The sequence below is a fragment of the Dromiciops gliroides genome, chromosome 4 (assembly GCF_019393635.1).
Source record: "Dromiciops gliroides isolate mDroGli1 chromosome 4, mDroGli1.pri, whole genome shotgun sequence".
In the NCBI taxonomy this organism is placed as follows: domain Eukaryota; kingdom Metazoa; phylum Chordata; class Mammalia; order Microbiotheria; family Microbiotheriidae; genus Dromiciops; species Dromiciops gliroides.
In genome coordinates, this window is record NC_057864.1 from 388,745,027 (window position 1) to 388,758,734 (window position 13,708).

At 34.9% G+C, this 13,708-nt stretch overlaps 1 protein-coding gene across 1 annotated transcript in view; it reads left to right on the forward strand.

Annotated features, from left to right (window-relative positions):
* UST (uronyl 2-sulfotransferase) overlaps positions 1–13,708 on the forward strand; it is a 390,474-nt gene that overhangs the window by 144,043 nt on the left and 232,723 nt on the right. Inside the window, 1 exon segment of the mRNA XM_043964108.1 lies at positions 2,924–2,967. Coding sequence (XP_043820043.1) covers positions 2,924–2,967 — 44 coding nt within the window.

Consider the following 13,708-nt stretch of genomic DNA (forward strand, 5'->3'; position numbering starts at 1 on the left):
CCAGGGTCACACAGCTAGTAAGTGTTAAGTTTCTGAGGCCAGATTTGAACTCAGGTACTCCTGACTCCAGGGCCAGTGCTTTATCCACTGTGCCACCTAGCTGCCCCCAAGAATGTTTTTTGAATTATGCTTTTTTAGAGTATTGTAGAGATGTAAACTCCATTGACATTTTAAAATATATTCCCTCTACTGTTTTCAAAGTAAAGATGCAAGATCATTTAGCCTCTGTGTCCAACATCAAATTCCTTAATTTATGGACTTATGTGAAAACTATTAATGTTCATTACTATCCTAATTCTTTTTTGTTTTTTTAATGGGGCAATGAGGGTTAAGTGACTGGCCCAAGGTCACACAGCTAGTAAGTATCAAGTGTCTGAGGGCTGGATTTGAACTCAGGTCCTCCTGAATCTAGGGCCAGTGCTTTATCCACTGTGCCATGTAGCTTCCTCCTGTTCATTGCTATCAATATCAGATAGTTTATAATTATATAAAATCCAAATAAAAAGTGAAAGTGATTGGACAATATAATGAAAAAGTATAGAACAAAACAGGACCCAAATCCCCTCGTTCCTAATGTTTATCTAACTTCCCTCTCCTAGATGAACTAAACTGTTGAAACATTTCTTTCTTTCTTGTTTTACACCTTCTTAACTCATCCTTTTTGTTCTATTGGGAAAAGCTACCTTCTCCTTAAGACTAAGTGATTGCTTCTCTTATTCTTTAATGGTCTTCTTTTCTGCAGTTCCCTTGATATGATATGATATAATATAATATGATATGGTATTATAGTTGTTACATTATATTATAGTTATGTTATATTACATCATATTATATTATATTAGTGTATATAGTCTTGTGATATAGTTAGATTAGCTTCCATATTCAAATCATCTGTAAACAGATTATAAATATGTAGCATCCCTTATAGAAAAGGAGCATGATATAGTGGATAGCAAAATCAGGAGATCTCTTTTAGCCCTTACTCTAAATAACTGTGCATGACCTTGAGAAAGTCACTTGGGAACAGCTAGGTTGTACAGTGGATAAAGCACTGACCCTGGATTCAAGAGGACCTGAGTTCAAATGTGACCTCAGACACTTGACACTTACAAGCTGTGTGAGTACAAGTCACTTAACCCTCATTGCCCCAGAAAAAAAAAGAAAGTCACTTTACTCTAAGCCTCAGCTTCCTTTTCTACACAACATTAAGGGTTGAACTAGATTACGGTATCATAGCCCCAGAGCTGGAAGGGACTTCAGTCACGGTCTAATCTAATTTCCCTCATTTTACAGAAGAGGAAACTGAAAACCAGAAAGGTTTAGTGACCTGCTGAAAGGTAAAAATGTAGTGTCAGAAGTGGGATTTCAAGATACATTCTCTACCTCTGGAGACAGTGCTTTTTCCGTGAGGTTTCTCCTAGCTCTAAAATTCAATGATTCTACTGCATCAGTTCACATCATGATTACTACAACAAATTTTTAGTACTCAGAATCACAGATTTAAAGCTATAAATAACCTTAGTCAAATCTTATCCTTTTTTTAAAGCACTAAAACAAGCTAGGAAAATTCACATAATACTAAGTTTCTAAGTCATGTTTTCACTTTAGGGCACTGGCACAAATGACTAATAATATTCTGGGATAATCTAGTCTTTTGCAGTTATAAGTAATAACTGCAAATTATGAGAACCTATTTCTATTAGTGAAGGCAAACAGAACTTTTCTGCCTAAGGAAAGGAGAAAACTATAGGGACAAAAGAGTGTATTCATAAAGACAGCATGGGGAGAAAGAGTAGTGATTATGAAAGGAACTGTTTAATGGGAAAGGAAAGGTGACCTCAAGCTATAGGAAATCCTCTAATGAAGCATCCTTTGATTGCTTCTCCAAAATGCTTTTAACCTAATATTTCAATTCATTCTTCATGGCCTGACATCTGTGCCATATGCATTTAACATAAACGCTATTTTTTTTGTATGTACCATATTTGTAAGCCATCAAAACTATAAAGCAAAATTCTGATGAATGCAGCTGTTAATTGTTTATTTTATTTGGCATTGTTTACTAAAAAGAAATGTCTTGGGGCAGCTAGATGGTGCAGTGGATAGAGCACTGGCCTTGGAGTCAGGAGTACCTGAGTTCAAATCCGGCCTCAGACACTTAACACTTACTAGCTGTGTGACCCTGGGCAAGTCACTTAACCCCAATTGCCTCACTAAAAAACAAACAAACAAACAAACAAAAAACCAAACAAACAAACAAAAAAGAAATGTCTTTAAAAGACTAGTTTTCTTTTCACTAACAACATTAAATCGTCTGCATATTTTGGTAAAGTGGAGAAAAACTTAGATTTTTAGTCAGATGAAATCTGCTTCCAATCCTGACGCTTAGTAGCTATGTGACTATGAAAAGTCATTTTAACTTCTTTCAGCTTCTTCCTCATCTGGAATCGCGTTTACATGGTCTATCTAACAAAGTCATTGTGACAAAAGCACTTTATAACCAATAAAGCCCTTTTACAAAATCATGAGTTATCATTGCTATGATAACTTAAAAATTAGTCCAATGGTGGTCAACTTTCTAGTCATGAACTGGTCTAGCATGCTGGTCCTCAGCAGACCAGGGAGTATGTTGCTAGGTGAGTGACAGCAGACAAATAGTCTATCTGGTGCTTAACATGGTGTACGGCACATAGTAGGCTCTTAATAACTGTTTGTTGACCAGCTGGGCACATCCCTTTCTAGCTGTGTAGGTTTGATCAGAACCTGCAGTAAAAAAAAAAAATCTTCTAGAACTTTGAGAATTCAAGTTAAGTTCAATTTCACAATGATGCCCTGGATTAGGACATTCTTGGACGATGTAATTAGTAGAATTAATATAAGGAAAAAACACAGTTCTCATCTGCTACTTTTCGTTTTTCCCTAGGTAATTCCACTTATTTGGATGACCATGGGCCATTCCCTAGTAAGGTAAGGTATTTATAGATAGTATGAAAATCTCATCTTGTTCTTTGGTATGTGAGTGTGTGAATATGTATTCATTGTCTCAGGAAATGTCATTTTTAAAACTTTCATTAAACCGATCACTCACATAGACAATGGGAAACAAAAACGTTTTTCCAGTCAAAGTTAATCAGTGTAAATATTCTCCCTTTCTGTATTTTTCATAGAACAAAATTAGGAGTGGAAAATTATTCTTGTGTCTCTTTTGTTGTAATTTTTTGGAAAAAGCAAACATTTATCTAGTAGTCATAATAATTAATTTCAAATGGAGGGGGTTTAAGGTGCATATTGGGAATGTTGAACTGATTGGGTGTATTTTACATCTTTTTTTTTTTTTTTTTGGTGAGGCAATTGGGGTTAAGTGACTTGCCCAGGGTCACACAGCTAGTAAGTGTTAACTGTCTGATTCAGATTCGAACTCAGATCCTCCTGAATCCAGGGCCAGTGCTCTATCTACTGTGCCACCTAGCTGCCCCTATTTTACATCTTCTTTTAAGTCAACTTCTAATCTCACTGCTTATTTTAAATTTATAAGGCTCTGCTTTTGTTTTACCTTTCTATTGAACCCGGGTATAATTCCATTTATTTATTCAGTATGCCAGAATTAATATTTTGTACCAGATCAATATCATAGTCATTCTTTCCTCTAAATCTTTAAAATGTATAAATTGATGTTTGTTCTACGTGAGCAACAAAGTATGAAGACCATGTGCTGTTCAGTGATAGAATTCAGTTCAACAAAAATCATTAAATACATGTTTTGTGAAGGGCACTATGAAAAGAGCTGGAGGAGGTACAAGATAATAGGTTTCTGTCAGAGTCCCACAATTTCTGACACCTACACGTTAAAGAGTATAGAGAAGGATTTAGAAGGTATTTTTTAAAGCTGAGAAAACCATCATCACCCAACCCTGTGGTGTTTTCTTTGCTTAAGACCACAAGGAGCACACAGCACATATAAATGCATAAGACTTTCCCCAAGGATACACAAAACACATGAGAACACAAACAGAGATGTACAGGGGAAGGTCACCCAGGTAACCAGGCACCTGATAACTGCAGTGCTCTGCCACAATGAAGTCTCACCTGTTGTTTTATTTTGTTTGTTTTTTCTCTCTCTCCTATTAACACACAACTTTATAGCCAAAATAGGGGACAGGAACTAAACCTGTGATTTAAGTGGTATAGGTACTATAGGTGATTTCAGTGGTATAGGAACTCCTAGGTGAGGAAACTCCTTCTAACAATTCAGGTAGGCACTTTCTTTGTAATTTATAGTCTTAGAACGTGCCTAGATCTCTGAGAGTTTAAGTGACTTTCCCAGAGTCACACAGCCACCATATTGTCAGAGACCCAAATTGAACCCAGGTCTTAGTTCTAAGAATAGTTGTCTATCCATCTCTCACCAACATCTCTCTACAAGCAAAATATAAGCCAATTTAGGGATATTGGCTCAGATGCTAGGGCCCTCCTTGCTGTGATATACTACCTAAAGTATAGAATCAGAGTGGAGTGAATGTTCTCATTTAGGTTATAGGTAGCAACTGTTGATTTTCCATTTCTAGATATTAATTGCCATGTAATAATAACAATAATAATATTTACATAGTGCTTTAAAGTTTACCAAAAACTAATGGAGCTTTCAGTATAGTAAGGTTATGACTGATGCAAAATAATTCAAGTATATGAAGTATGTATATATGTCTATATACATGAGTATATGAGAAATATAAGTATATATATACATATATATATATACACTAAGTATATGAGAAGTAGAATATGATGTTATTACAGTGGAAATAGAAGAGAAATGATGGAGAGATGTAGTCCAAGTGTAATCCATAGAACTTGGGAACTGATGGAATATTTTAGGAGTCTAGGAGAGGGCAGAGTAAAATATAACAACAAAATTTCAAACATGGGAGACAAGATAAATGGTGGCGACAGTAACAATAGTGGCAGTGAAGTCAGAATGAGAAGTAGGCTTTGAGAGAGAGGTTCACTCTTGGATAGATTGAATGTGAAGTGTTAGTAGTCCATTCAGATGGAGATGTCCTATAGGCCACTGGAAATGTGAGTCTGGGATTAAACAGTTGTTCAACAGTGATTTAGGAATCATTTATGGAGATTGTAACTGAGTACAGGAAATGCAGAAGGAGGAGAGGAAAGACGTAAGAACAGGACATTGATGAATACCCACCTTCAGGGGAAAGATGAGGCCTAAGAAAATACCATTGAATTTGTCATTAAGAAAGTAATTTGTAACCTTTGAGAGAACATTTTCAGTGGAGTGTTGGGGATGTAAGGGTCTGAGAAAGGAGAAGATGATGAAAAAAAAAAGCTTCAAGAATAAACCTCTTTTTCCACAAGCTTGACTATGAAGGGGAGAAAAGGAAGATAAGATGATTGCTGAATATTGGTTCATTAGGATAAAGGAGATTTGAACAAGATTGAAAGAATGTGGGGAGAATCTGTGGAAGGAGAAATTAAAAAGGCATGAGAGAAAGAGGATGATTGCTGAAACAAGGTCTTAGAGGAAGCAGAAAGGGATAGTCCTGTTACTACGATAATTGCTAATAGTGATGATGATGATGGCTGCCATCTATATAGCGCTTTAAGATTTACAAAGCCTTTTATACCCTGTGAGGTAGGGGCTATTTTATCCTCATTTTACTAATGAGGAAACTGAATATAAGAGAGGTTAAGTGACTTTCCCAGGGTTCCATAACTAGTAATACCCTGAATCAATATGGCTCCCAGTCTACTATGCCACAGAGGAATTAGCTTTAGAGAAGGGTAAAGATAATTCTTTCTCTGAAGCAGAATGCAAGAAGGAAAAATACGATGATACTGAAAAGTTATAAGGAATGAATGTAGGGAATTGAAAGTAGGCTCATTAGCTGCTTTAGGAGGCTGTCCTTAGACGCAAGTGAATTTTATAGGTTGTGAATGTGAGCTTTGCAGCAGTGTTTGTAGAGAATGAGATAGGGAGTCAAGCAGCATTTAGGACCTAATGGAAGACACAGGAAAATACTATAATAGACCCTACATGGATTCAGACAAAAATTTTAAATAGTCTTTGAACTCTTGGAGCTTACATTTTACTAGAAAGGTAGATATATACATAAGCATTCCCAGTATAAGCTACAATATAAAAATGTAATATTTAAACATTGCTGTTTGTTCAAAGAAATTTATAATAAATTTATCTTATTGTACCTTTAAGAATATGCAAAATAGATACTGTGCTATAGGGCAATTAGAAAATAATAGTAAACTGTTCATATAAATGATATTACTTCAAAATAAATAAACCATGTTTCCATTTTCTCTTTCTTTTATTAGTTCTACAATATCTTTACACAATGCCAGAGTTAACAATTTTCCTTTATTCTGCTTGTCTCAAATAGACAATCTACCTTTAAAAGACAAAGGTCCTATACCTGAATTTCCAACCATACTATAACTATGCTTTGGGTAGAGGGAGACCTAAGCAATGATGTTCTTGGCACCATTGGCTTCATGAGAATGAATTCTTGTTCATTTATATCTGAGAGTAAGAAGTAGGTAAGGCTAGGGAAGAATAGAAAGAGGGAATTAAGCCACTGGCAAAGAGTTCTTCTGGGGTAGGGGTTACTCTGAGTCCTGGGACTGTAGATAAAATGATTTTCTGATCCAGATCCCTGGAAATACACTTCTCTATCTCAAACAGATCTTAGGACCCCAGTCCTCCAAGCTGTCTTAGAATCAGCTCTGAAACTGTTTTACACTAAAACATAATTTAAGTAGTCCTTGATCTATAGGAAGAACATGGGGAAGAAACCCATAACAACACTGAACATTTGGAAGAGGAAGAACAGGATGGAGGAGGGAAGGAATATTTTAATTGCTTATTAGTACAGTCACATAATTATATAATTTTCTTGTCTCTAACATCACTACAACCACTTCCCAGTTGATATTTCACCTGACATGAGGCACATCAGTTACATAAGACCTATGTTTTCTCAGTCCCCTCAATACTCAATACCATGGTTGCTAAGCAAAAGCAGATATGAAAAAAATTAGCCAGGGAATCCCCAGCCAAGGAAACTCCCTCAATTCATGTCAGCACCTTCATTGCAACTTAGTCTTAGAGCAATATCTATTACATTGAGAGACTAGATGATTTGTCCAGGGTCACATAGCCTATATGTGTCTGAGATAAGACCTGAACCCAATTCTTCCTGGCTTCTAAGACAGTTCTCTATCCAACCATGCCAAGCTTCATGTTGAACAGGTGTGTATATAGGTATATAAAAGATATAAACAGAATAAATGTAAGGTAATTGACTGGTGGAGACACAAGTATCTGAGGGGATCAGAAAAGAGAGGTATGGTTGGTAAAGTAATTTCTGAAAGGAAAAGAATGTCGAAAGGATCTGTAAGTAAGACAATCAATACTATTTGGTCTATGGTATATGGTACTTGGCTTCAGTTTTCCCCCCAAAATAGAATTTTGACTTGTGAGGACTTTAAGAATAGAATTATAGAGCCAAAATAGAGGGGTATTTAAGTTCATAATGGTGATGGGTAAAGAGAAAATATGCTGAAAAAATTAAATGACTTACGACTTTGGCATAATTACACCAGCTTTCTAGAATGTATTATCTTTGTAGTATCTGAAGCCCATCAGGAATAAAAATATACAAGGGGCCTTAGGGAGTTTCTTACTTATGAGAATAAACTGTAACATTCTTCTTAACTCTAAAGTGAGTAATAGGAAGTATTAAAATATGTTAGGGAACGATTTACTGTTCAGGATTTTAAAATTATTTCAGTATGCAGAATCCATTTATTTTAGAGAATGTTGTAGAGCTTCAAAACACATAAAAGTAGATATATTAATGTTCAGAATAAAAAATAAATAGATTATCCCTTAAGATTAATCAGCATAGAGTCAAAGATAAGTATGGATCTTTTATAAAAGCATTATTTTATTTAAAGTGATATAATGCATTAGGGTTCTACTTGACAACCCCAAAGGGAAGAGGATCAAACAGTAAAAGTAATGGGAAGAAGTGAAAAATAATGGGGAGGAGATGGTGCTTCTTCCTTAAGACCATTCACCCTCCTTCCCCCAAATATATAGTGAACAACATTACTAACCAGGGAAATGTCACAAGATGATATGATAGCTATTTTACTTTTTCTCTTCCTAATCCCTTGTAGACTCTGTTTTCTTTAACTCCAACACATTAAGAAAAAATCTGCTTAATGGTTTGTCCATTAATCAGTGAACAAGTTGTTAAGTACTTAAGCATGTATTATGTACTTACTACATGCAAAGCACAATGCTAGGCACTGTAGATACAAAAACAAAAAAGTGAAGCAGTCACTGATCTCAAAAAGATTACATTCTACTGGGGACATAGCAGGTAAAAAGACACAGGATATGTATTAGACCCGTAATTTCTCTTTTTAATTAAAGTTTTATCTGTTTTAATTAACAAAAATCTATCTTCTCTCCTATCCCCCTACTACCCCATTGGGGTAAAAAACAAATTTCTTGTAATAAATATGCAGAGTCAAGGAAAATAAATTCCCTGATTGGCCACATTCAAAAAATATTAGTCTCATTCTGTATTCTGAATCCTGTTTTCTGCATCCTCCCTATCGGGAGGTAGATAGCATACTTCATCATCAGTCATCTTGAATCACAGTGGTCATTATAGTGATCATAGTTCTTACAGCTTTCACAGTTCTTTGCCTTTACAATGTTGTTGTTACTGAATAAATGCTCATTAGATTGTCAGTTCCTCATTAAATTGTGAGCTTATTCTAAATCTCTAATGATTAGAGAGATGCAAATTAAAACAACTCTGAGGTACCACCTGACACCTATCAGATTGGCTAAAATGACAAAAAAGGAAGATAATAAATGTTGGAGAGGCTGTGGGAAAATTGGAACACTAATGCATTGTTGGTGGAGCTGTGAGCTGATCCAACCATTCTGGAGAGCAATTTGGAATTATGCCCAAAGGGCAATAAAGCTGTGCATACCCTTTGACCCAGCAATCCCACTTTTAGGTCTTTTGCCCAAAGAAATCATGGAAGGGGGAAAGGGACCCACATGTACAAAAATATTTATAGCTGCTCTTTACGTGGTAGCAAGGAATTGGAAGTTGAGGGGGTGCCCATCAATTGGGGAATGGCTGGACAAGTTGTGGTATATGAATACAATGGAATACTATTGTGCTGTAAGAAATGATGAGCAGGAAGAGTTCAGAGAAACCTGGAGGGTCTTAAGTGAGCTGATGATGAGTGAGATGAGCAGAACCAGAAGAACATTGTACACAGTATCATCAACATTGAGTGTTGACCTACTGTGATGGACTATATTCTTCTCACCAATGCAATGGTGCAGAAGAGTTCCAGGGAACTCATGATAGAAGAGGATCTCCAAATCCAAGAAAAAAAAAAGAAAGAACTATGGAGTATAGATGCTGATTGAACCATATTATTTCTTTTGTTTTGGGTGCTGTGTTTTTTTTTTCTTTCTATTTTGAGGTTTTGCATCACTGCTCTGATTCTTTCTCTTGTAACAGGATTAATGCAGAAATAGGATTAATGTTATTATGTGTATATATATGTGTGTGTGTATATATATATATGTATATGTATATGTATGGAGATATATAGATATAACCTATATCAGATTACCTGCTGTCTAGGGGAGGGGGGGAGGGAGGGGTGGGAGGGAGAAAAATCTGAAATTGTAAAGCATGTATAAACAAAAGTTGAGAACTATCTTTACATGTAATGGAAAAAATAAAATACCTCATACATTAAAAAAAAAATGTGAGCTTATTGATGGCAGTGACTGTCTTTTGTCTCTTTTTATATCCCTGGTGTTTAGCATAGTGCCTGGCTTGGAGCAATTGCTTACCTAATGGTAGCTATCTCTAGGGTGGGGTAGGAGGGAAGAAAAAAATAAAGTTACATGATAACTTTATTATGTATATTTTAAAGTAATAGCCAGTTTTACATAATAGATTTGCAGTTTCATGTGCAATCATATTTTTAAAAATTCTACTGTGTTATGGAAATGCTTGTTTTATTCCATAAATTAAAATTTAATAAAAAATTAAAAATATTATCCACTTATTCTTATTCACTGACTGACTTTCTGGTTCTGCTCATTTAATTTTTCATATGTTTATGAAAGTCTTAAATTATTTGCTATTACTATGGTTAATTAAGTTTATAGTTTTCCTAATATTAAACCAACCACCCATGACTGGCATAAATCCAGCCTAGTCATAGTGTATAATCTTTGTGATATGTTCTTGAAGCCTGTCTGTTAATATTTTATTTGACATTTTTGCATCAGTTTTTGTTATGAATTTTGCCTAAAGTGTTCTTTCTCTGATTTGACTCTTCCTGGTTTATGTATATCTTTGTAATAGAAGGAATTTGGTAGGATTACTTCTTTTGCTATTTTTTGCAAGCAGTTTATGTAATGTTGGGATTAATTGTTTGAATATTTGATAGAATTCACTTGTGAATAAATTAATTTAGTCAGGCTTATTTTCCTTGGAAATTCACATATATCTTGTTCAATTTCTTTTTCAGAGATTGGGTTGTTAAAATTCTTAATTTCTTTAATAATTTGGATATTTTATATTTTGGAAAAATTCACTTATTTATGTTTTTGATTTTATTGGCATATATCATAACACTGGCAAAGATTTTTTTAAAAAGGAAGGTGACATATTGGAGCAGCGTGGGAAACAAAAAGGCACATCAATCCACTGTTGATTCGCTTATGAATAGGTATAACCATTCTTGGAAGCAATTTAGAATTATACACAAAAGTTATTAAGCAGTACAAACCTTTTAACCCAACCATACTACTTCTAGGTCTTTAATTGAAAAAAAGACCAAAGAAATAAAAAGACCCTGATTGTACAAAAATAATGATATCGTCTCTTAGTGATAGGAAAAGATGAGAAATGAAGGGGAGGCCCATCAGTTGGGGGAATGACAGAACAAATTGTGTTATATAAGTGTGACAGAATATTGTTGTGCTGTAAGAAATTAGGAAATTATTTCAGAGTTATAAAAAGACTTGTATGAATTGATGCAGAATGAAGAAAGCAGAAACAGAAGAGTAATTTTTACTATAACATCAATATTATAATATGAATCTGTGACTTCATTGGTATAGGGAGTGCCCAGATGAAGAAATTCCCTTTCCTAATACTGATATTTTTTCCAGAAACTTGCAGTTTCAGAGAATTACTTATACCATGAAGAGTTTGAATGACTTTCCCTGGAGACTGAACCCAGATCTTGCTGATTTCAAGACTAGTATTCCCTCCATTATGCCAAATTATCTCTTTTCCCCCTTGAATTTGTTTGTTTTTTTACAAAATTTATTTATTTTAATTTTTTCCAATTACATATAAAGATTTTTTTGAGTTATAGATTTTTCTCCACCCTCATTTCCCTCCCCCCTCCCAAAGATAGCAAGCAATTTGATATAGGTTATACATTACAATCATGTTAAACATATTTCCACATTAGTCATGTTGTAAGAGAAGAATCAGAACAAAAGGGAAAAAAACACAAGAAAGAATAAACAAGAACAATAACAAAAAAGTAATGACAAAAATGAAAATAGTATGCTTCAATCTGCATTCAGACTCCATAGTTCTTTTTCTGAATGTGGAGAGCATTTTCCACCATAAGTCTTTTGGCATTGCCTTGGATCACTGCATTGCTGAGAAGAGTTAAGTCTATCACAGTTGATCATTACATAATGTTGTTGATACTGTGTACAATGTTCTCTTGGTTCTGCTCATTTCACTCAGTATCAGTTCATGTAAATTTTTCCAGGTTTTTCTGAAATTCATCTGCTTATCATTTCTTATAGCATAATAGTATTCCATTACATTCATATACCACAACTTGTTTAGCCATTCCCCAATTTATGGACATCCCCTTAATTTCCAATTCTTTGCTACCACAGAAAGAGCAGCTGTAAATATTTTTGTACATGTGGGTCTTTTCCGCTTTTTTATGATCTCGTTGGGATATAGACCTAGTAGTAGTATTGTTGGGTCAAAGGGTATGCACAGTTTTATAGCCTGTTGGGCATGGTTCCAAATTGTCCTCCAGAATGGTTGGATCAGTTCACAGCTCCACCGGCAGTGAATTAGTTTTCCAGTTTTCCCACATCTTCTCCAACATATATAATTTCCCTTTTTTGTCACATTAGCCAATTGGATAGGTGTGAGGTGATACCTCAGAATAGTTTTAATTTGAATTTCTCTAATCAGTAGTGATTGAGAACATTTTTTTCATATGGCTATAGACAGCTTTAATTTTGTCATCTGAAAATTGCCTATTCATATCCTTTGACCATTTCTCAATTAGGGAATGACTTTTATTCTTATATATTTGATTCAGTTCTCTATATATTTTAGATATGAGGCCTTTATCAGAAACACTGTTTGTAAAAATTGTTTCCTACCTTTCTGCTTTCCTTCTAATCTTATTTGCATTAGTTTTGTTTGTGTAAAAACTTTTTAATTTAATGTAGCCAAAATGATCCATGCTGCATTTTGTAATGTTCTCTATCTCATCTTTGGTCATAAATTCTTCCCCTCTCCATAGATCTGACAAATAAATTATTCCTTCCTTTTCTAATTTGCCCATGGTATCACCTTTTATGTCTAGATCCAAATTGTCTCTTAAAAACATACACACAATATGTCTACAACATGAATATGACTACAAGATAATTTTTGGATGGGTGGTACAAACATTGGGGAGAATTCAGAAATATCTTATGTACTTGAACTAGATTTTAAAGGAAACTAAGCATTCCAAGAGGCAGAGGTGAAGAGGTAGTGCAATGCAGGCATGAGAGACAGCCCCAAAGGGTGAATAGTTTTCCTTGATACCTCATACCCAGTTTGACATTTCAACCAGACATGATCTTCATCTTGAGCTATAGACTTAAACCTTTTCAAATTTAATTATGTTTATACTCAGCTCTTAAGTTACTTATTGCTTAAAAAGTAATGGTAAAGGGGGCAGCTAGGTGCTGCAGTGGATAAAGCACCTGGCCTGGATTCAGGAGTACCTGAGTACAAATCCAGCCTCAGACACTTGACACTAGCTGTGTGACCCTGGGCAAGTCACTTAATCCCTGTTGCCCCGCAAAAAACCCCCAAAAACAAAAACCAAAAAAAGTAATGGTAAAGCACTGCCAGCTCATGGTCATGTGAATAAGGAGAATAGGTCATATGTCATCACTCTGGATTGCTTGAGCCATTCTTTAATTAAAAAAAAAAGTACAGCTCTTTATTAGAACGATTATGCTTAAATATTCAATGTTAGTATCAGATACTATTTTTAAAAGATGATAGTTATATATAATGAACTTTTTGGGGGGTGCAGGGCAATGAGGGTTAAGTGACTTGTCTAGGGTCACACAGCTAGTGTCAAGTGTCTGAGGTCAGATTTGAACTCAGGTCCTCCTGAATCCAGGGCCAGTGTTTTATCCACTGTGCTACCTAGCTGCCCCTATAATGAACTTTTGAAGATAACAAATATCTGGTAAACTATTTTTCATTTATTCTATTTCTAATATTATTCATTAAAATTATGAACTTAGAAGGTTGGAAAGGAACTTAGAAGTCATCTATTCCAGTGT